The 22,994-nt window shown below is 57.2% G+C and overlaps 1 protein-coding gene across 1 annotated transcript in view; it reads right to left on the bottom strand.

Annotated features, from left to right (window-relative positions):
- Nucleotides 1–651: 651 nt before the first annotated feature.
- IGHMBP2 (immunoglobulin mu DNA binding protein 2) overlaps nt 652–22,994 on the bottom strand; it is a 27,221-nt gene continuing 4,878 nt past the window's right edge. The window contains exons 3-15 of the mRNA XM_027579280.1: nt 22,370–22,553; nt 22,045–22,142; nt 19,463–19,626; nt 17,976–18,176; nt 15,820–15,967; nt 13,202–13,376; nt 10,687–10,869; nt 10,253–10,371; nt 9,642–9,736; nt 8,356–8,479; nt 6,632–7,531; nt 4,261–4,433; nt 652–1,742 (exon numbers count right to left, since the gene is read on the bottom strand). Of these exons, the coding sequence (XP_027435081.1) occupies nt 1,548–1,742; nt 4,261–4,433; nt 6,632–7,531; nt 8,356–8,479; nt 9,642–9,736; nt 10,253–10,371; nt 10,687–10,869; nt 13,202–13,376; nt 15,820–15,967; nt 17,976–18,176; nt 19,463–19,626; nt 22,045–22,142; nt 22,370–22,553 (2,759 nt within the window). The 3' untranslated portion in view covers nt 652–1,547. The remainder of the gene's footprint in view (nt 1,743–4,260; nt 4,434–6,631; nt 7,532–8,355; nt 8,480–9,641; nt 9,737–10,252; nt 10,372–10,686; nt 10,870–13,201; nt 13,377–15,819; nt 15,968–17,975; nt 18,177–19,462; nt 19,627–22,044; nt 22,143–22,369; nt 22,554–22,994) is intronic.

The raw sequence follows: 22,994 nt of genomic DNA, 5'->3' as shown, positions 1-22,994 counted from the left end.
GGAACCCGATGCGGGGCTCGATCCCAGGACTCCGGGATCATGACTTGAGCCGAAGGCAGACACCCAACTGACTGAGCCGCCCAGGCATCCCCAGGACAACACAGACATCTTGAATGCCTGGTCAGGGAAGCTGCGGTCACAGACACACAAATGGCATTTAGGGTCAGCAGGTGCAAGGTCTGTGTGAGGGGGTCTGGGTGGGGGGCGGGCAGAGGACATTACAAGTCGGCCGAGAGCAGGTAGTCAGACCCGGGGCCGTGGACGTGAGCGGGAGGCAGCCCCCAGGGAGGCGCCGTCTGTACTGCCTGCCTCTTTCTTCCTGGGGCAGCAGCCTCTCTCCCACCACCTCTCCACAGAGGCTGGCTGGTTTGTACCAGCTTACAACCCCAGCCTTCCCGATTTCAAGCTTTGGTTCTAACTGTTAGAATAGCCAAGGATTCTTCCTCCCCTCTGGCACCTGTGAACGGGGACAAGGCCCCCACAGGGGCCCTGCATGCCCACCTTCTTGCTCCGAGTACTGCCAGCACCTTCCGGATGCCCAGGGCTCGGAGCAAACGTGGGCTCACCCTGAGCCCCGGGCTACTCCAGGAAAGGGACAGGGAGCAGAAAGGGGGAAGCGCATTCACCGTAGACACATAACCACACTACGGGTGGTGTGCAGAGATCTTTATTTTACTCTTAAATAATTTATAGCCCACTTAAACAAACAAAACTCTGAGACTAAAATGTGACATCCGCCTGAGGTTCTCCCCACTACAGCAGCCGGCAGAGATCGCTGGGGAACACCTGTCGGAGGGCTCGGCTTCGTGTCGGCCGCGCTGCTGCCCTGGGACAGCTCTTTCCTGCGACCGCCACACACGAAGGGCTCGCTCAGGCCACACGCCTCGGGGACAGCTCCAGACCGAGCCGGGGCAGCCTGAGCCGTGTCCGCCGCCCTGCATGACCAGGACGGGTCACTGCAGCCGGCAGGGAAAAGGGCACAGACGGAAACCGGCCTCAGTGAAGTCGCTGCGTGGGGACACACGGGAGAAGGCACCCGGCGTCTCAGACGCGTGATCTGACTTTTCAGGTGCTCTCCCTCCTTCTGGTGGCCTGAAAGCTGGCCGGCCCCCAACATTGGGAATTTCCTTGTACGAAGCTTGAGGGGGCACTGGGCTGGGACAGCAACACCCCACAAGATTCAGATGGTGGGATTTTGGTTGTGACTGGGAAGGAAGAAGAGACCAGGAAATGGTCCAGGGCAGAAGAGGGACGGGACCTGCCCGAACCGACCCACACCAAGCCCAGAGAGAGGGCCACGGGGCAATGACCACATGCCCCAGGCACCCTCCTCCAAGAGCTGGTTAGAAGAGCTCATCTCCAGGGTCCAAAACCACACCCTTCCTCCCATAGACACCGTGCCCCACCCGGCTCTGGTACAGGCAGGTGGGCCAGGCTGCACACCGACACGGGGAGCAGCTACAAGAAAGCAGAAAGCAGCCCTGCTCGCCCTCACAGGTTTTTTTCAAAAACAGAAGCTCTGAAGCTGCGTGTGAAGAGCTCGCCCATCACTTCTTCTCCTTCCGTTTACTCTTCCTCTGGCTGGTCAGCTCATCCAGCTTCTTATCCAGCCTCCTCTGGAGCTGGGCCCTCTTGGCTGGGTCCAGGGCCCTGTCCTTGGTCCCACTGCCGGCATAGAGGACTCCTTCCCGGCTGATTCTCTGCCGGGCGTGGGCACGAGCCCTCTCCCCACAGCCATGGATCTGGGGGGGACACAGCAGTCAGTGGTGAGCCAAACGGGGACAAAGGCCCTGCAGTGCTGCCCATTGCAGAGCTTGGGGACCATGAAGCCCCAGCACGAGGTCTTGGAGGGGCTCCCTACTCCTGCAGCCGGACCTGGTCCTCACCAGCAGGCTGCTGGGGTGGGGGGCACGAGGGAGCAACAACACCCCTGCCCTCAGCTCAGCCCCAACCGTCCTCTGTGCACATGGTGGCGCAGGGCCGGATCCCCATACCCTCCCTGACGGGGGGTGACGCGCGCACACACACACACGGCCGCCGGCAGTGGTGTCTGAACAGAACATCAACACACTGGCAACGTGCCCCAGCAGCCACGCTGCCCTTCGTTGAGCACACAGCCCAAGTACAACCACTGTCCCCTCTGGGCCAAAAGCTGCGCTCTTTAATCTGCCCCCAATGCTAGGCCTGTGGTGGGCGCTCCAAAAGGAGCCCGACCCGATGAAGTGCCCCCATGTTTCCAGAAAACTCTCAGGTAACTCCTTCTGTTTTTGAAAGGACAGGAAGAAAGACAGAAGGAAACCCTCCGAGCCTGCCCAGTGCCAGGCACTACAGCCAGTGCGTGTCCCGGGTTCTTTCTAGAAAGCCCATGCTAACCCGCCGCAGAGACCAAGGGTGTTCCCTTGGGAACTGCCAGGTGGGACCCAGTTTGGACCTCACTCATCGGCGCGCCCAGCCCTGTGCGTGGCTCACCGAGACCCCCACGGCCTGCCACCCTCGCCGTGCTTGTCCCCCCCCACCCATGGGGTGTCCTCACCCTTGCCCCTTCTGGGCGGCCCCAGGCCCACAGGGTGCCTGGCACAGCTCTCCCAGAGACAGCCGGGTGGTGCCAACCTCTCCACGTGGCCCAGGATCCCACCCCCAGGTCAGGGGGCGAGGGCGAAGGCACACTGCTCACTGCACGTGTGGGGAGAGTGGCTCGGGCTGAGGCAGAATTCATTTGCCCGTGTCACAAGGAGGGCAGGTGACAGAGCTGGTGCTTGCGGCCCAGTCCCCGCCGCCCAACCCTGTGCCCTTTCTGCAGAGCCTCATCCCACAGAACCCATCTCAGAGCAGAGGGACCTGTGACCCTGCCCGCACCCAGCACATCTTGTCCGACGGGACACGGTGCTGGTGCTCCCCACGACACTTCCGGCCACATGGGGCACATGTGCTCTCAGGGGCCGGGAGCTGCTCCTGCAGCGAGAGCTGCCCAGGGTCTGGCACCTCCCACCGCCCCGCACCAGGGACCCACACAGCCTGTGCCAGTACCGCAAGCTGCTCACCCAAACCTCGCACCTGACGATTTCTAAACGTTCTAGATGAACAGCTTTCCAAAACACCACACACTTTGTCAACAGGCACGAATACAAACTGTGCACGCACGGGTGCGTGTCAGGAAGGGAAAGCGTGTGCGTGCGTGCAAGTGAAGGGGGAGGAGGGGCGGGGGAGGGAGAGGAGCCCCTGCCCGGGAGGAGGCCCTCTCTAGGTTAAGAGGTGGCAAAGCTCCCTGTTGGCAAGCAGCTACACCCCCTGACCCAGAGCGGGGTCCCACCAGGACCCCCATGCAGCTCATCCAGGATGGTGACACCCCAGGCACCACATGCCCTCCCCCACACCGGCCCCACCCACCCGCCTCCGAGAGCCCCACTGCCACGTCCCATCGGCCCAAACCAGAAACCCAAGGGCCCCTCTGGGCCCTCCTTCCCCTTTCCATCATGACCCACAACCTGTCCAGGGCCCAAGCCCACTGCTCCACGCTCTCCACGACCCACCCCAGGACCTCCCAGCCTCGCCCTGAGCCTTCCCTGTGCTGCAGGCAGGGCTCCAGCAACACGGTGGTGCTGAACCCTCAGGGCTCCCACAGCCTCCAGAACCGGGGCTCAACTGCTCAGGGCACAGACTTCTCAGCCTCCACTTCATCACCCTGCCTCCTGCTCTGCTCCCAGCTGCACAAAGGCCCTCCCTCACTGGGGCCTTCACACATGCCCTCCCCAGCCCAGCCCCCACCCCTGCCACCAGCTTGACACTGGGTCCTCCCTCACCATGGTCAGCACGTGGCACCAGACGTGGTCTCACACCCAGGTCCCACAGGTCCTCGCCCCACCCAGGGCAGAGATGAAGCCTGCTCTGGCCCCCAGCTCCCCATGCCTGGCAAAGGAGATTCCCATCCAAATGGGCTCAAGAAATGAACAAAAATGGGCAGGAAGCCCATTTCAGACCGCAGGCCAGAGGCCCCACCTCCCACCTCCCCTAGGCTAATCATTGACGGACCCCAACGACCCTCTCTGCCCAGAATTCCCACCAAATTGGTTGTAACTTGGCAAGTATAACGTTTTACTTCCTCACACCCTGATGCATTCAAAACAAAGCATGGGTCTACGTCCGTCCATCGGAAATGCCCAGTGCTCGCAGCCAGGCACCGCTGGTGTGAGGAGCACATCTGCCCAGAGCCCTGCAGACACCGCCCCCCCCCCATCTGAACCCCGGGAGGGGCCGCCGTACCTCGGGCAGGTGGTGGCTGAGGCAGTAGCGGCGGCCGCAGTGCAGACAGAGCTGGCCCACGGTCACGACGCTGGCCGTGCACTTAGCGAGGCTGCACGCGTTATCAGCCTTGATGGCGGCTGCGACCAGGGCCTCGAAGTCCTCCTCACCGGGCAAATCTACAGCCGTGTGTCCTAGCGGAAGAAAGGGGCCACTCAAACAGGGAAGAACACAGACGTCAGACTCACGGCTGCCCCACCGAGCTGCCGCGCCCAGCTTCCCGATTTCAGTTCACAGTGAACAGGCAAATGACCCTCAGTCATGCTCGGTGTCTGTGCAGCCTAGAGCGGCCCTCCTTCAGCGAGCTAATAACCAGTCCCTGCCGGGAGGTGTGGACCGCGTGCGGACTTCCTAGAAAGGGCTGGCGGTGCGTGGAAAGTGCCCCTGAAAAGTCCATCCTCTTTCATCAACAAAACATCTAAACTCCTTACGATGTTAACCGTACCAGGGAAACGACAGCGTATTCAGATGAACCACAGTGTATTCGCAGATCACAATGTTAGGGGACCTCAGCGCTCCTGACCGGGTATGTAGAAATCTTTTGAAGTTATCAGAAAATGCTTACAAGCGGAAGAAAAACACGAGATCACGTAGAAGTGCAGTTCTGTGAAACACACACCCGTAGCCCAAACACCTGTGCGTGGACACGCGGGAACACGGGGAAGGCATCTGCTAGGCGGCTGTCACCAATGACCTGGGGCACGGGCACAGACAAGACGTGCCGGCGGCATGCCACAGTGCCAGGCACCCGGGTCAGGACGGTTGGCCGTGGAGGGGACCCAGGGGAAACCGTGAGCTCAGCCCCACTGGCCTGCCGGCGCTTCCGTCCGCCACGGCCACGGCCACGTCAGTCCCTCCAGGCGGGTGCAACTCTGCCACGGTCCCCTGCAAATGGGGAGGTGCCCCTAGCCCACCTCCCCAGACGGGCTGAGAGATGCCAGGCTCTACTGCACTCACACGGGCACCCGAGGCAGGGGAGGGACAGACATGCTGAGGCCCAGAAGCAGTAGCAGGAGGCTTGGACAAGGCCTGCCAAGGAGCTCATCGCTCGCCCGCATCTTCAGGAAACAGGGCGCAGGGACCAGGCACGCAGTGTTCAGGCCCCAACCCAGAAATGAGGCCTCACAGAGCCCTGACCACTTACCCCACAACACCTGTCGTTCCCCCAGCCTTCCTGCGCGGCAGGCAGCCCCTGATGCATTCAGTGGCACCCTTCCCTAAGGGGCCCCCAGCCATGGTCCCGGGGCCTGCTCAGACTGGCCTCTGCTTCTCAGGTGCAGGGACCTCAGCAGAGTCTGGGGACCAACTGGACAGACCACGTTCGGAGCCTGAGAGTGAATTCTGAAGGTAGCTGCTTGAATGAACGCTTCAAAACTGAGTGGTGCTACCATCGCCTAAACAGGGCAAAGTCTCCCCAGGACGCTCTGTCCTCAAGTGAGCACACCACACACCCCTAGAAGGCAGGCCAGGTCCTCCCGTCAGTGTCCCAGCACCTGCCCTTCACGGTACTAACCACCCCTCGCTGTGGTTTAGAAAGGCACGTGACATTTCCTCCCTCTGCCACAACATCGCCCTGGAGAGCAGGGGTGACCTTACTTCCCAGCACAGAGCTGGGCACGTAGGAGCTACGCACTGAATCCCACATAACGAATCAGCTACAGCCTCAGGCCCTGCAGCTGCTTTCTAAGACCAGGAGTCATGCCCGTGCAGCTTTGCTCACAGGAACTCAACGAAAGAAAGAGAATGTGCATGGCTGGGGTGGTCCTGCTCAGAGAGCAACAACAGCTGAAGAGATGACCCAGAGACCTCCAGAAAATCCAGGTCTTCAAGCTCAGTGCCCATGGATGCTCAATCACAGTGCAGGACGGGGGGCAGAGCAGAGAGCCCCATGGAGCACGCCAGTGCGCAGCCACCGCCGCGCAGGATGGGAGCCGGGACGCGGGCCAGCGGGCCTATAAGCCCGCTCGGGTCCCAGCGGAACAAGGATGAAGCCCAGCACGGAGGTCTGTGATTGCCCGAGGGCTCCTGTCCACTGCCCTCGTCTCCTCGTCTCCTCTTCCAGGCTCTTCCCCTGCACTAAGTGCACCCCAAGGGCCTCCTACCTGCCAGGCCCTGCCTGAGGACCTGGGGACGCCAAGGTCACTGTAACCAATCACTGCCCTCAAGGAGCTCACACCAAACCAGTTAAAAACAAGGTGCAAGATGCAGAATCAGGGCAGTAGCACCAAGAAGTCCTGAACCTTTTTGAGGGTGACAAGCGGTCTTCAAGTGGGGCAAACACCCCAGTTAAGGGGATACCAGGCCCGTATTCCCATTAGATGAACCCACTTACCTTTTGCTTCTTTCTTCTTCTTCTTCTCTGGTAACGCGCGCAGCCCGGACCGCAAGGCCTGCTGCCCCTCCTTGGTTGGCCACTCCTTGGCCGGCCCCTCCTTGGCTGGCCGCTCCCGCCTGCTCTTCTCCCTCTGCAGCCTTTCCAGGTGCAGGGCCTTCAGATTCAGGGGGTCCTGACTGCTCTGCTCCCCAAGAGGGGGCTTGGTCTGTGTGGGGCCGGGGGCCGTGGGCCTGACAGGGGCTTGGCTGCCGGCCCCTGCTGGAGGCTGCAGGGCTGACAGGGCGGGCGGGGCTCTCTTGCTCACAGTGATGAACCTGTTCTTCCCTTCCCCGGCGCTGTCATGCCTCAGCCCGTGCTCTTCGGCTATCTGGTGGATCCACATCCTGTCGTGGGAGTTCAGGGAAGCAGGAAACTCCAACTGAGTTTTCTCACTCGCCACAAACTCAGCGATCTTGGCTCTGAAGTGTTCTGCACGGTCTCCGCTCCCGGCTCCCTCTGGGCTGCCTCCGTTGAGCCTGGGCTGAGAAGGGACCTCAGGGCCTGAGGGCTTCCCACCCGGCCTCCTCCGCTCCAGCCCCTCAGCTGCTCTGGCCTCCTGGGCCCCCTCCCGCGGCCGGCCCCCAGGAGGCTTCCTGGCCAACGCCGCAGAGCCGTGGGGCTTCGCGCCAGCTCGGCCGTGGCCCTGGGAACTCTCGTGGGAGTAGTTTTCAGGGATGATGTCGTCAAGATACTCAAAGGCCGTGCGCACTTCCCCGTGCTCCGCGAAGTGATCCACCAGGGTCTTCAAGAAGGTGTGGCTGCTAACGGTGTGAGAATCACACACGACCGCCACGTGGCGCCGCGCGCGGGTGACAGCAACATTGATCCGCCGGTCCTCGGCAAGGAAGCCCACTTCACCTAGGGGTGAGTGGCAGGGGTGAGTGGCAGAGCGGACCCAAGACGAAGGAATGGAAAACGGACTCTTGCACCCGAGCAGTAAGGATCACCAAGGGGATCACCAAACACCCCTCCCTCCACCGGCCACCAGCCCGCCCCCACACCGCCCCCTGCGCGGCATCCTACCGTCCGCCCAGGGCTCCCCAATCTGCCTCCACCACACGTGGCCTGGACGTGGCAGCTACCGAACCACCGCTTATCTCCAAGTACGACCTCCTCCCTCAGCCCAGTCCAGAGAGTGACCGCAGCCGGCAGCGGAGAAAGCATGAGGGGCGCTCCAGTACCTTAGCTCCCCCCCACCCCCTCCCCACTCTCTTATCCGTCCTCAGCCTTCCACTGAAGGTGCCTTACAAAGCCCAGACAAACCGTTTCTGAGTACACCACCAAAAGGAATAACCACAAACCGGAGCAGTATAAAAGCCAGGCCCTGAGGCTAACCTTGAGGCCAAAAACCAAGCTCTGTGCTTCAGGGGCCTCCCCGGCCTGGGCAGGGCATCCAGGCGGTCCCCGAGGGCACACCCGCACGCCCGTGCTGTCCCCTCTGCCCGGAGCACCGGGCCCCACCCCCGCAGCAGCCCAGGGACCACTCCTGCCCCCTGCGGCACTGGCCCCGAGTGGGCTCCGTCAGGGCCCCACTGCCCCCCACTCCCTGCCCACTCTCTCGCCTGCCTCCAGCCCGACGGCGAGCTCAGAGAGGCCGCACTCGCACTGCCCGGCACAGCCCCTAGCAGAACCCCAGTCCACCGTCTGCGGTGCCCCAGAGGACTCTGCTGAGCCCCACGTACCTTTCCTATTGGATCTGACGAAGGACAGGACCACAGCCTCCTTCTCTCGGCCTTGGAAGCCATCGACGGACTTAATTTCAAGCTCGGGGTGCCTGTGGGCAAGGCTCTGCCTGAGCAGGTCCACCTGGAACACCAAGTAAGGCCGGTCCTCAGCTCAGCTCAGGCCAGGGCAGCCTCGACACTCCACCCGTGGACTCAGCAGAGGGCCTCACACCGCAGAACAGCCATGACCGCCGCCTGACAGCTCAGTGAACACACAAAGCAGCACCTGAACAGGTCAGACGTGGCCCCACACCCCAGCACTGACATCATGTCATTTCTTCTGGCTCAGGTGACAAGCCACCTGCCTCGGACGCCCCTTTGGGTGATGCCTGTGAACCAGGAAGGGGTGGCAGCCGATCCACAGACCTCATGATACTTTGCTACAGCTGCGTTTTCCCACTAAGAAAGACAGGCTTTACCGATAAGCACGTAGGCACCGAGAGAGAAAACACGAGAAACCCCGAAAAGAAAGGAGCAAGTGATGGTTGCTCCCACTGGCCCAGCCTCCACCCCTCCTCCAGGTAACAGGCAGCACCCCGATCCTCCTTCAAGAAACTGCCCATCCCTTGGGCGCCTGGGTGGCTCAGTTGGTTAAGCGACTGCCTTCGGCTCAGGTCATGATCCTGGAGTCCCAGGATCGAGTCCCGCATCGGGCTCCCTGTTCGGCGGGGAGTCTGCTTCTCCCTCTGACCCTCTTCCCTCTCGTGCTCTCTATCTCTCATTCTCTCTCTCTCAAATAAATAAATAAATAAAATCTTTAAAAAAAAAAAAAAAAAAAGAAACTGCCCATCCCACGCTCAGCCCAGGAAGCAGAGCCAGCCCTCCTGCCCAGAGATGGGCAAGGACCCTGCTCTGGCAACAGGAACCAGCTCAGGGATGGGGACCTGAGCCAGACTCATGAGATTCAAAGCTGAGACCCTGTGGGAGATGCCGTGAAGGGACCAGCAGTCCCCGGGGCAGCCCTATAAGGATGGCGCCAGCCCAAAACAGCCTGGGCCACCCGGCAGCTGTCCAGAAAACAAAGCCAACCAGGGAAGCCAGCTGACATCAGGATGGGGCAGGGGTGTGGCAGAGCAAGTACAAGGGACAGACGGAGACACCTGCTGATGTCATGTGAGCCCCAGATCCAGTCGTGAGGTGGTCTATTCCACCTGGAGTTTACGGTCACAGAGACACTAAATGACCCCCGTCCTTTAGGCACTTGGGGGTGACTGCGCCCCAACACACAAAGTGGCCCCTCACACCTGGAGGTTGTATGGCGTGATGATGGCGATGTCACTCGCTTGGACACCAGCGTCCACCAGGGCCTGGATGTGCAGACTGACGAGGCGCACTTCACCTGGAGGGCAGCAAGCAGGCTGTCAGTCCAGGTCACCCCGCGCTGATCCCCGTCGTTCGTGCTAGCTCCTTCAGCTCTCCGCCCAATTCAACAAGCAGATCTTACACTGTGCCTGGGGTAATGCCCTGAGCCGCAGGGTTGCAGATCTAGCCAACGAAGACGCAGGCCACGCAGCTGAGCCTCAGTTTACCCCCGCAGTGCTGAGTGTGCGACCCAGCAGGCTGGCGCCGTGGGTGAGTAAGGATCTCACCCGAGGCTGAGCAGGCAGAGCTGGGCCACCACGCGCTCCCAGGCCTACTCCTCCCCCCGAACCAGTGCCGCCCACTGAGAAGGGCGCTGTGAGCGCTCCCGTCCGGCTCGAACCCCCCAGCTCATCGGGGACGGGCTCCCACCTCCCCTCTTCTCTCCCCTCACTCAGCTCGTCCGAGGTGGACAACCGCAGACACTCTGGTTTCTACGAAGAGGAGCTCAGGGTCTGTGTAAGCCAGGAAGCCGGCCCCATCCGAGCAAGCTCACCGGGGTTCCCCTTAGACTGGTCGTTCTCCTCTTCCAGTTCAAACAGCCCACAGCCGGCCGTGTCCACGAGCAGCAGGGGGATGCTGGTCTCCTCCGTGGCAGCCACTCCTGGGAGGTCCCTGCACACGGAGAAAGACTGAACTCGTGAGGCCAGGGCAATAAAGCAGAGCTGAGGTCCTAACCACAGAACTCACATCTCCCGTCACCCCCTTGGGCATGGGCTCTTCCCACGGGAGAACGGGGCTGCTCCACTGGGAACACAAGGGGCGTGAAGAACATCAGACACTGGGTACCCCAAGTGTAGGAGCAAGGCCCCTCTCCCCTCCTGAAAACTAGCCTCAGAGGTGACTTTGACTCTAAATCTCTCCTGAACATGGTTCGGGTGACCCGAGGGACTCAGGGCAGGCCAGGTGGGGCAGAACCAAGTCACTCACCGCAGGAGGTGCCCAGCCACAGAAGGATGGGCCGTGAGCTGCCCGTGGTACAGGGCGTCCGAGGCCCACTGCATGATGGCCTGGTGCATGCGGTACTGCACCGTCAGCGTCCGCACCACCCGCGCACCGTGCTCCTCCACCAGGCGCTCCATCAGGCTCAGCGACAGCCCCGCCAGGGCAGCCCTGCACCAAGACAGCAACCGGAAAGCAGAGCCTGAGTCTCCGAGTCCGGCCTGAAACCAGGGGCCAGGGAGGAAGGCAGTGCTCAAGCCTCAGAACCCAACGCCCCCACCAAGTTCTGACCTAAAATTAAGGGTGTGGTCACCTCAGAGAAGCCTGTGTCCTCATATCCTGGGACCTGCGAACATGTGACCTGACCTGTGTGTGCGAAGTTAAGGGCCACTGTGGGGCGAAGTGGGGCCTTCCAAGAGGGAGGCAGGAGGGTCAGGGTCAGGGCAGAAGACACGACGAGATGGAGAGTTGAAGACGCCGCCTGCTGGCTTTACAGAAGGAGGTGGGGCCCAGGTGAAGCAGTGAGGCGCCTCCAGAAGCTGGAAAAGGCTAAGAAATGAACCCTCCCCTGGAGCTGCCCTGCCAACACCCTGACTGTAACCCACAGAGACACAGTTTGGACCTCCAGCTTTCAAAAGCACACACAATAAATCCATGTTGTTTAAGTTTGTTCCAGTAGCAATAGCAAGCCATTACAGATCCATTATTTAAACTCCCACATACTTCAGCCACAAGTAACCCATTGCTAATCATAACTGCAACTAACGTTCACTCCATCTTAACACCTTACCCCCTATTAATTCACTGTATCCTCACAAAACCTTAGGAGGTTGTGTTGTGCTTCCCACTTCCCCAGGAGGGGAGTGAAACACAGAGAGGTGGAGTGACCAGCCCCAGGCCGCCCAGCCAGTGAGCTGCAGCTCCTGGAGCTGGAGCCTGGCGCTCCTCTTCACCATGAAGGCACACCACCTCCCACTGAGTCGGTGATACTAAAACGGAAGGAAAGTTCCTAATCGTACTTCAGGGGTCCTGGCTCTATAAGCTTGTAAGACCTCGTGGTCAACCTCTTCCAGTACAGACACCTACTGAAAACAACTCACACCAAAGACACGAGCAAAGCAGCTGCCACTCCCAGTCCCAACTGCTCGCAGAGAGCTAGCCAGCACGCATCCCCCCACAGGGGAGGGGGCGTCCCTGCTCTGAGGGCACAGATCCAAACGCTCTCCACACAAAGGTCTGTGGAGGACAAAGCTCCCTTTCAAGGGCCCCTGGCACTCCGGAACAAGTCGCTGAATAGCGCCCACGGATCCCCTGTCCGGAGGCTCCACGCTGACTCCCACCCTGGGGGGCGGTTCTCCCACCAGGACAAACTTCCCAAACGTAGCCCCCCATCTCCACCTGGACCGTGCCCGCTCTGAGGAACCAGATTCTCTGAGGGGTCCTGACCTAATGCACCTCTGCCTGGGGGCCCCACTCCCCTCTGGCGGGGTTCCACCCAACACGCGCTAGCACGGCTCCACTTCTGGCCATCAGAGAACACCAAGGGAGCATTCCGAGGTCCACTGGGACCTGTCCACACTCACGGCCAAGGAGAGGACCGTCTCAGGCGGCAGCGGAACGAGAAGACAGCCACCTGCGCGGGAAGGCCTTCCCCGCCTCGGGGATGGTGGGCGGCCCCAGGCAAACGGACACAAGGCCAGCCCTGGCCCCGGCTGCATGTGACTCACATCCTAGTTGAGATGGCCAGGGAATGGACAGACCGACACGCACCACTGCGAGGGAAGGGGAGGGATGCGTGCTCAGAAACACTGAGAAGCGCTGAGACAGGGTGGTCCCGGGGGGCCAGGAAGGGGGCTCACCTGAGAGAGTACTGAGTGGAGGACAGCAAGGCCACCCCATGTCCGGGAAGGAGCCGTCCGGACGGCGACAGCAAGGGCAGAGGAGGCCAGGGTGGCCGCAGCAGTGGATGAGGGGAGCAGCAGGAATGAGGTGAGGCGAGGGCTGGGGGCGGCCGAGCTTGCTCACAACACTAGGGACCGCTGCTGCATCTACAGCGTGTAGGATCGGAGCCTACGGAGTCGCTCCTTGTGGCCTAGGTGGCAGGATGTGCCCAGAGGTCAGGACTCTAAAGACTCCACGCCAGGCCGGAAGCTGATCGACCCAGAGGCCAGTCGGCCCGCCCACAGAAGCAACCGTCTCTCGGACCCCACCCGGCGGGAATGGGCACATCGACCTGCTGGCCTCGCCAGGGAAACTCCATTCAACTGGCCCGGACTGGGCACAGTGCCAGGTGCTGAGCCTACAGAGATGTGCGTGGCGGCTACGACCCCCGAGCTCGGGCACACGCGGCCTGACCCACCTGACACCTAAACCGGCGCACGCAATAAAACGGGCAGGAAACGCAGAGGAGGGCACGGCAGGGCTTCTGGGCCGCGGCGCCGCAGGTCGGGCTGAAGGGGTGGCGGGTGAAGGCGGGGAAGGGCACCGCGGGCAGGGCTCTTACTTGTGAGAGACCGTGGTGGGGGGCAGCTGCTTGTGATCTCCAGCCAGGATGCACTTCCTGGCCTTCAGCAGGGGGATCCAGCAGCTGGCTTCCAGGGCCTGGGCACACTCGTCGATGACCACCACGTCGAAGTGGCCATCGGGCAGCAGCTTCAGAGGGCCGTCGGAAGAAGCACCTGGTGAAATTGGAACCGTAAGCCTTCACAGAAGGTGCTAGCTGCGTCCTAGAGGCTGCGACCGCACCGAAAGAGACACCGACAGGCCAGTCAGTTCAGAATCCAGTCTGGCATTAAGACTGTGTAAGAAGTATGCATCTTGGAATAAACACTCAGGAAGAACATTAAAAACCTCTTGTTCCAGGCCACCTGTGTTTCAGTGTAGGGCAGTGTGCTCCTAGGCAAGGGCCACCCCAACATTCCCAATCACCAGAATCAATCACCCCTTGGGGCTGGGACCAAGGCCTTCGAAGGGTGTCTGATTTCTAAGTATTATTTCTGTACCATTTTCTGAATCTAGAGCTTAATTAATTCCCCCGTAAGATGTTCTCTTGGACACACACAACAATTAACTGGGCACCAATCTGGGGGGGAGGGGAAGAGCCCCCGCGTACTTGACAACACAAAACCACAGCCCCAGCTCCTTCTTGGAACAGCCGTGCCATGGCAAAAGCTCACGTGTGAGCAAGACCCGGGCCCCACGCCAACCCTCATAACCAGCAGTGGGCCCGGGCAGGCCACCCACCCTGAGCCTGTTCCTCATCTACAAACGTGGGCACCACCTGAACCTCACAGGGCCGTTAAGATGACCAAATCCTAATACGCTACATACGTACTAACACAAAGTACGTAAGGTGCCTGCCACAGGAAGGGAGCTTTTAACAAATGACTTTGAGACTCAGACCTGTGTCTTGATGAACCCCCTGAGGGATGGGGTTTGCAAGGATGGCTGGAGAAGCTGCTGGAGGAGGCAGAACTTGGCAGGTTCAGAGTATGAATGTGACTTCACGGCATAAAGAGAAGCACGTCCAGGAGACCCATTCTAGCTCCCCGTCCAACAGGACAGGAGGACTTAAAAGGCCACAAGCTGACCTTGCTGAGTTGGGGGGGAGGCTGCATTGTGATTTCCAGCAAGCACCACATTTAAAGATTTGATCAGGTGGAGAAGGATCTCTGGAAACCCTCTCCCTCCACGAGAGCAACAAGAACACTGGCAGCATTGTCAGAATCAACTTTCTCAGAACTCCAGTAATTAGCTAAAGGCTTGTAGCAACCCAGGGAGTGTTTGTTTTAAAAGACGTGGCTCTCGGGACGCCTGGGTGGCTGAGTCGATTAAGCATCTGCCTTCGGCTCAGGTCATGATCTCAGAGTCCTGGGATCGAGTCCCACATCAGGCTTTCCGCTCAGCAAGGGAGTATGCTTCTCCCTCTCCTTCTGTGCTCTCTCGCTCTCAAATAAATAAAATCTTATAATAATTAAAAAAAAAAACAAACGTGGCTCAATCTGGGCCAGAACACAGAGTTCTGCAGTGTTCCTACAGGCAAGGCCCTGCCTGCACCCCCTCCCCGGTTCTGTGGGAGCCCTGAAACCAACAGCCGGCAATCATGGGAAAAACCCGCAGCGAGGAGGCAGAACTCCCTTGAAGCCCCATTCCCAGAGAAATGCCGTGACTGGGGCTGTCTGCCGGCTCCCCAGAAGATCCCACTCTCAGGACTGTATTTCCCCTGACTTGGAACTCCCCTAATGCAGACAGCCCTTCCCCCAGGCGTTTGCCCAAAACCATCAGAGTCTCTGAGGCAACTCATAACAGCTGGAGTGAACAAGAGGTAACCAGAAAGCTTCCAAGGAAGAGTCGGGGAGCGAGATGTCCATGGGGGCTTAGGAAAGCTCCAGCCTGTCCCCAGGGACCCGGCGGGCCACACACCTCGTCAGGCTGTGTGCATGCACGTGCAAGACTCGAGGAGGCCGCAAGCACTCACGGATGGCTCACCCCTGGCTCCGCAACAACAGGAAGTGAGGCCTAAGAGTTGTAAAAAGTGCGCCCCAACACACACACAGAGCCCCCTTGGCCAAGCCCGGCAGATGTGCCGCTTCCGGAGCAGGAGGGACTCTGTGGGGTCCTTCCTGCCCCCTAAGCTGGCAGGCTTCAGAAGCCACCCGGGGCGACGATACAGACCTTTCAGAATCAGCTCAGCAAAGTCACTGAACAAACGAAAGAGTAACAGCAAGCTCTGGGGAGGGAGGAAAACCCGATTTCCAAATCTCTAATCCAGGAATGAAACCAGTGTTGTTGTTACAGATGCCACATACAGTTTTTATAGTAGGGGAGGGTATGAACAACTTTGACCTGTGCATGCAATCAGTTAGATTAAATGAACAAACTCCTTGAAGACGGCCGCTCGCTAAAGAAGAGGAAACCTGAACATCCCTGTATTTGGTATCAGTGAAACAAACGGAGCTTCTCGTTGAAAACCTCCTCACAAGGAACACTCACTGGTGGATCCTACCCACTGTTTCCGGACAACTCTACACACCCCCGCCCCCCCCCAGCAGACTGCGGAAAGGAGAGCACCTCCCGGCCCCTCCGGGGGGGGCCGCGGCAGGCAGGACCTGCTGCCCTCACCTGTGTTTGTCGCCAGCACCACGGCTGCTGACGTGAGGCTCTCCAGCATCGCAGCTTCTTCCCTCTCCTCCAGCTCCTTCCTCAACAGCTTGATTTCACTCCAAACACTACTCTTCTCTCTCTTATCCTGGGTCTGCCTGTTCTTCGCCTACGAAGGAAAGCCAAGAACACATAAGTATGTGCACACAACCCTGCAATGACTTCGCTCTCTTGTGCTCTTGAAGTGCTTCTGGTTATAACCAGCTGGTCCACTTCACCAAGTCTCTCGAGAGCCACTAACACGTCCGAAACCTGTCTTGAAGGAGCAACAGATCCGCACAGGTAAGCGAGCGCCCGGCACCCCTGCGGCCTCCCAGCCGGCCTCACCCGCACAGGGAGAGGCAGAGGGGCAGAGTCAGGCCCTTGACACGCGCGGCGGTTTGAACTGTAACTCAGACGAAACCAGAAATTGAACCCCACCCTCCCCTGCGCAGAGTCACCGCACATGCTCTGGGCAAGAAGGAGCACCTGCCATCCCAGGATTTGGGTTCCAGCTGCTTCCAGGTGAGAGACTACACTTCAGCTGTTAGTCCATGCTTGACAAGAGAGTAACAAATTTTCTTCAACCTATAAAATGCTGACCTAAGGCCTGACTTTCTGTAATACTAAAAAAGACACCCTTCCTAACCTGTGATTTCTCCTTTGGAGGACAAAGTGTGGCAGGGTTGACTGGAAGGGTCTTCCTGCGCCTCCCTTATGGAGAAGAAGACCCTGAAAAGCACTGAGTCAACGGGAACAAGAAATGCAGTCATCCACGTTTGTGGTGGAGGCAACACCATCCGTGTGCACTCCTACACCCCCTCTACCCTCAAATGACATGCCTCATCCTGCCCCCACCTCTGCTGGGCCCACGCGGGCATCTGGAGCGCCATCCCGCTACTCCACGCCCACAGGAAGGCTGACTCATGGCCCCAGCCCTGTGGGGCCAGGACACGGAGGGGCACCACCGTGAGGCCGTGAGGCCAGCTGACAGCGAGCAAACGGGGAGTGCCAATCAGAGAACCACCGAGCTCCAAAGTACCTAACTGCAAGATAAAACACCTCTCCAAGGCGTCTGCCTTCGGCTCAGGTCATGATCCCATGATCCCAGGGTCCTGGGATCGAGCCCCACATCGGACTCCAAAAAAAAATACCTCTCCAATCTCCAAGTAACCTGTCACCACTGCCTCTCTCCCACAGGCAGAGTGTAAAACGGACCAAAACTTGGGACGAGTTTTTGAATTTTTATTTTCTTGCCAGTATTACCTAGCCAACATGACCAGATCTAGGGGACGCTTAGAGAGATGTGTTCTTTAAGATGATCCCTCACCTACTCTGAAAACAGTTGAGTCCCTATTACATGCTGAGTACAAGTTTCTACCAAAAGTAGACAGTCCTTTATTTCTTAATAAAACTGGGAAAGGGCGCCTGGGTGGCTCAGTCGTTAGGCGTCTGCCTTCGGCTCGGGTCATGATCCCAGGGTCCTGGGATCGAGCCCTGCATTGGGCTCCCTGCTCGGCAGGAGGCCTGCTTCTCCCTCTCCCACTCCCCCTGCTTGTGTTCCCTCTCTCGCTGTGTCTCTCTTTGTCAAATAAATAAATAAAATCTTTTAAAAAAAACCAAAAACTGGGAGAGAGCTTTTTTTTAATGGGCAGTCCTGATATCTGACATTCTTTTTTTTTTAAGATTTTATTTATTTATTTATTTGAGAAAGCGAGAATGAAAGAGAGAGAGAGAGCACATGAGAGGGAGGAAGGTCAGAGGGAGAAGCAGACTCCCCGCTGAGCAGGGAGCCCGATGTGGGACTCGATCCCCGGACTCCAGGATCATGACCTGAGCCGAAAGCAGTCGCTCAACCGACTGAGCCACCCAGGCGCCCCTGAAATTCTTTTTTTTTTTAAAGTAGGCTCCATGCCCAGTGTGGAGCCCAACGTGGGGCTTAAACTCACGACCCTGAGATCAAAACCTGAGCTGATCAAGAGTCAGAGGCTTAACAGACTGAGCCTCCACAATGCTTGAAATTCTTAAAAGAACTGACAGACACAAAGAAAAGCGAGAGGAACACAGACAGAAGTGACTCCAAGGAAAGACCGCGGGTCGGAAACCACGCAGAGCGGTCGCTGGTAGGAGATACGTACGAAGGCCTGATCGATGTCCTTCCTGATGTCTGCGACAATCTGGGCGTTGTCACTCCGCGCTAACACTGCGTCGAGGGAATGCTGCTGAATGGACTCCAGCAGGCGGGCGGGGTGCCCGAGGCGCAGGATTCTCTGCTTACACTGAGCCAGACGCTCTACCAGATTATCCACGGCGATGTTAGAGGGAGCACAGCACAGAACCTGGGGAAGCAAAGCTCAAATTCGGTGACTTCTTTAGTTAACCACTTCAGTTCACACTAAAACAAAGGAAAAGCCCTGGGAGTAAAGAAAAGAGGACAGAGTGTGCACAAGTGGTCATGACAGAGCGCAAACATATAGCTGGAGCAAGGGTGGGTGCAGCCTAGAGGACACGCATTACCGCAGACTCTACAGGAGCTTGGGTCTTAAGAACTCCTAGTCACCAAAACACCAAAAATGTTAAATAATTTGCAACTGGGGAAAAAAAGGACTTGAAGATTAAAGCGTGCCCTGAAATATTCAGGACTGGAGCATCCAGCTCATCACCAGTGAAATCACTTTATCATCTGACAAAGTGGAACAACGGAAGATCTTTCTGATGGGCTCAATCTTACTCCTACAACTATTTTCTGTAGTGATTTCAATCAGGAGAGAAAAATCCGAAGCCCCACCATCAGAAGCAGGTGACAGCTGCAGGGACAGCACGGCGGAGAGCCCCCCACAAGCCTCAGAAGCAGGCGCCGCGGCCATCCCTCCCCGTGTCCTGAGGGCCTGAGCGGGAACAGGGCTGTGTTCTTTCTTGCCGTTTACGCAAAGAGAAGGCATCTAATCAAACCCCCAGACCTGCTTCCCGCCAGTGAGTCATCACTTACTCAAGTTTTCAAATGCCTACACCAAGTCACTCGTTTGTAGGAAACTACTGGACAGTTTCATGACCAAGCGACAGATCTCCCTTCAGCTCGAAGCAGCGATTCTGCCCGCAGAGGAGTGGGAGGCTCGGAGCAAGAGCCCGGGAGAGCGTGTCTGCCCGAGTTCAAACCTCTGGCCCTGCCACCCACTGCTCCTGACTGGGGCATGTGCCCTTAGCTCCGTGTCCTCTGGAAATGGGGGGTACCAGCAGCTCCCAGCACCCAGGGTTTCTGTGAGGATTACCTGAGTGATGTATGGAGAGTGCTCAGAAGGATAACTGTTTTGTAAAAAGCACCCAGTAAAATGTTGACCATTATTATTCTAATTCTTACCGTGATCTGACATTCAGAAACAAAGATTTTCTGAAAATTTTCCACATGCTCAGAATCCATGGTGACTCATGTTGACACAGATGAGGATAAAAGACCCTTTCTCAGCCATTAAAAATGTAAGCGAACAGTAACATACAACACTTCACGTCTCAGAAGATCGGTCACCTGTGCACAGCACACGGGCAGGAATGTTCCTGACCAGGCTAAGACCCAGCCGAGCACCTGCGAGCCCGGCATGGGGAGCTCATGCGTGTTGACGGGGCCCACCTTTAAGCCCTGCCTCACAGCCTGCAGAATGATCTCAACCACGGTGGTGGTCTTCCCAGTGCCAGGAGGCCCATGGATGATGGCAAGCTCTTTCTGGGACAGCGCAAAGGAGACCGCTTCCTTCTGGGAGGCATCCAGGGAAGTGTTATAGAATGGCAGCGGCTCTGTGGGAGAGGCAACAGTGTTAGGCTCCAGCTCAGTGCCCCCAGTACTTCCTCCTGTCAGGGGGCACTGACCGAAGGAAGTGCCGACCACGGGGCTCCGGGACCTCCCTGGGAGCCAGCCAGCCGACACAGAATCAACCTGCTTGGGCTTCCAATGGTTCCTCCCAGGACAGGAAGAGGCAGAGTATGGACCACAGGCCCGGTGCAGCCGGCTGCCTGTTTTCGTGAGACCAGTTTCCCTGGGACCAGCCATGCCCATTCACTGACGTGCTGCCTCTGGCTGCTACATCAGCCCACAAAGCCAAAAATATTTACAATCCATCCCTTTATTTAAAAAGTTTGCCAATTGGGGCAACTGGGTGGCTCAGATGGTTAAGCGTCTGCCTTCGGCTCAGGTCATGATCCCAGGGTCCTGGGATCGAGTCCCGCATCGGCCTCCCTGCTCCTTGGGAGCCTGCTTCTCCCTCTGCTTCTCTCTCTCTCTCCCCCTCTGTCTATCATGAATGAATAAATAAAATCTTTAAAAAAAATTAATTAATTAATAAAATAAAAAGTTTCCCAACTCATGCTCCACAATAACAGACCTTTCTGAAGTAAATGTTTCTTGGAATCTATTCATTTCTACTAGGGGCGCCTAGGTGGCTCAGTCGGTTAAGCATCCGACTCTTGATTTCAGCTCAGGTCATGATCTCAGGGTCATGAGATCGACGAGCCCCATGTCGGGCTCCACACTCAGCAGAGAGTCTGCTTAGGATTTTCTCTCCCCCTCTGCCCCTCCCCTCCACGTGCACTCATTCTCTGTCACTCTCTCAAAAAATAAATAAAAATTAAGTTATTTATTTCTATCATGTTGCCCCTTTATAAGTGCCCACAAAATGACAAAAACAAATGACAAAAAGGAATTAGGAGCAAATTTCGGAATCCTGTTTGTGAACACTGAATCTTCCATGATGAAGACCAGTTATCTGCCTCCTGTGCTCTGTGCTCCGTGTCCGGCTCTGCAGGGTCCCTGTGCGTGGAGACACCCAACCCGTGAGGGAGCAGAACGCCGGGGCACAGCGCCCTGAGCTGGCCTGGCCAGACGGACACAAAGTTGAAAAGCAGCAGCAGATCACCTGACCCAAAGCCCCAGCGCACCCCACCCTCCACACTGTACCCCTTTTCCTTAGCTATCCACCTAGCCACAATTTACCGTGCTCCCTAAAACACAGTAAATAAATTTCTAATTCAGTGTCCGCATAGTAGCCTCTCGATAAATATTTGGCAGAATAAAACACTGAAACGTGAGTGCGTGCAGAACCTGGAGGTACCACCCAGCAGCCCTGTGCTTAAAGCCAACACATCATTGGGTGGTCGGCACAGGCCTGACGTCACATGGGCGCAGGATAAGCCCTGTCACCCCAGGTAGCAGGAGAGACTGAAGGTTCACTGAGGCCATGCTGGGAAGGTGGCAAAGTCAGATTGTGGAGGATTGGCAAATCACGGCAGCTGCTTGTGGAGACAACATGCTCCCCTCAAAATGGGTTCTTCAAGACCATAGAGGGATAAGAGAAAGTGCAAAGACAAGGAAGGGGTGCGTGTGTGCACATGTGTGCACACGTAATGTCTGTATGCGAAAGACACGGTGCTCTACGTGGAAAAGACTAGAATACACACAAATACTGGGGAGGCTAACTACAGATGGTAGATTCCCAAGTGCTCTGTTTCCCTTGCTAACGCGCTTCTCTATTTCCAAATATTCTACAATTAACACATATTATATTACTCTTCTCATCAGAAATAAGCGATCTTCAATTTGAAGGATGCCGAGAAACAATCAAATGTGTTTAGAATTAGGACTTGAAAGTTGTTTTTGTTTTGGGGGCTTTTTTTAAGATTTCATTTATTTATCTGACAGAGAGAGAGAGAGAAAGAGAGAGAGAGACAGCGAGAGAGGGAACAGAAGCAGGGGAGTGGGAGAGGGAGAAGCAGGTTCCCTGCTGAGCAAGGAGCCCCATGTGGGACTCGATCCCAGGACCCTAGGATCATGACCTGAGCTGAAGACAGCCGCTTAACCTACTGAGCCACTCAGGCGTCCCAAGTTAGGACTTTTCAAACAAACACAAAAACACTATTAAGCGCAGACTGTGCTCAGCCATCCTCTTTCCACAAATCACTGAGCTAGAACATCCTTACATCTTAAAAGAACAAAGATACATTCGAGAGAACATTGTAAAGTCAACAGAATGAGCTGCTTCCTTGCACTGAGTACACGAGAGTCCAGTCCACGTGAGTCACTCAAAGAAATTTATAAAAGACGTGAAAAGAGATGCCTTCTAACTGCCCGTCCTCGAACTCTCCCTCAAACACCCTGGGCCCTGCTGTTCTCGGTGTTTCCACAGTGACTTCAATCAGAAAAGAAAACACAAAGGTTCTTACGTATCTCACTGGCAGGACTGGGGGCTGATCCACCAAAGAGGACCTCTATGAGTGAGAACGCGGGGCCGGAATGGTACTTCTTTAGGGTGATCAGAGCCCTGCCAGGGGAGAAAACGAGAATTAGGAGTTTGGTGAAAACCAGACATTGACTCCCTGCCCAAACCCCTGCCCAGCGTGGCCACCTGCAGCTGCCGTCTCCCATGAGCGGCCCCCAGTGACTCCACACTCAATGCAACTGCTCCCTTCTGCCCGGCAGGACAAGCGGTCAGGGTGAGTGAGTGGTGCTTGAGGAAAAAGAACATGTGATTCCCAGTCACACCCTTACTTCTTCAGTCGCTTGTAAGTGACATCATTGGCAAGTTTTAACAGTCTGTAGGCCTGCTCCCGGTCCAAGCTCAGCTGGAAGTCATGGGACTCGTCAAAGGCCACCGTGACCGATCTCTGCGTGATCCGGGTCAGGATCCCCGTGGCCAGCTGACTCCCTTCGTCACACAGACCCACTATATCGCCTGTAGAAACAAAGATTCAAGTTACACAAACACTGCGCAGAGTTAAGCTGTGAATTATTTTATATAATAAATTCCAGCATATTTCAAATAACCTATCTCTATTGCTCTCTTTAGGAATGAAACCAGTAGCGGCAAAAGTTTTTTAACCAACACCTAAATTAAATATGAAAATTGACTTGAGATCAATGAACCGTTTAAGACAAACATGCCAGTCAATAAAACATTTAAAGTGCCTACTCACTCTGTGCCAGGCGCTGCTCTAAGCAGTGGTCTGATTAAAAACAAGACACAGATGTCTGCACCAAAGGTTTTAAGGAAAGACGAAGCCCAGGAGGAGATGGAGAGGGACACGGGCATCATTTTAGAAACAGTGTATGGCAAAGGCTCCTCTGAGTGGTGGCAGGTAAGCAAGACGGGCCCTGAACAAAGTGGGGGCCACAG

This window comes from Zalophus californianus, chromosome 11 (assembly GCF_009762305.2).
Source record: "Zalophus californianus isolate mZalCal1 chromosome 11, mZalCal1.pri.v2, whole genome shotgun sequence".
Lineage (NCBI taxonomy): Eukaryota > Metazoa > Chordata > Mammalia > Carnivora > Otariidae > Zalophus > Zalophus californianus.
Note: the sequence above shows the minus strand (reverse complement) of the source record. Positions and strands in the feature narration are given on the sequence as shown.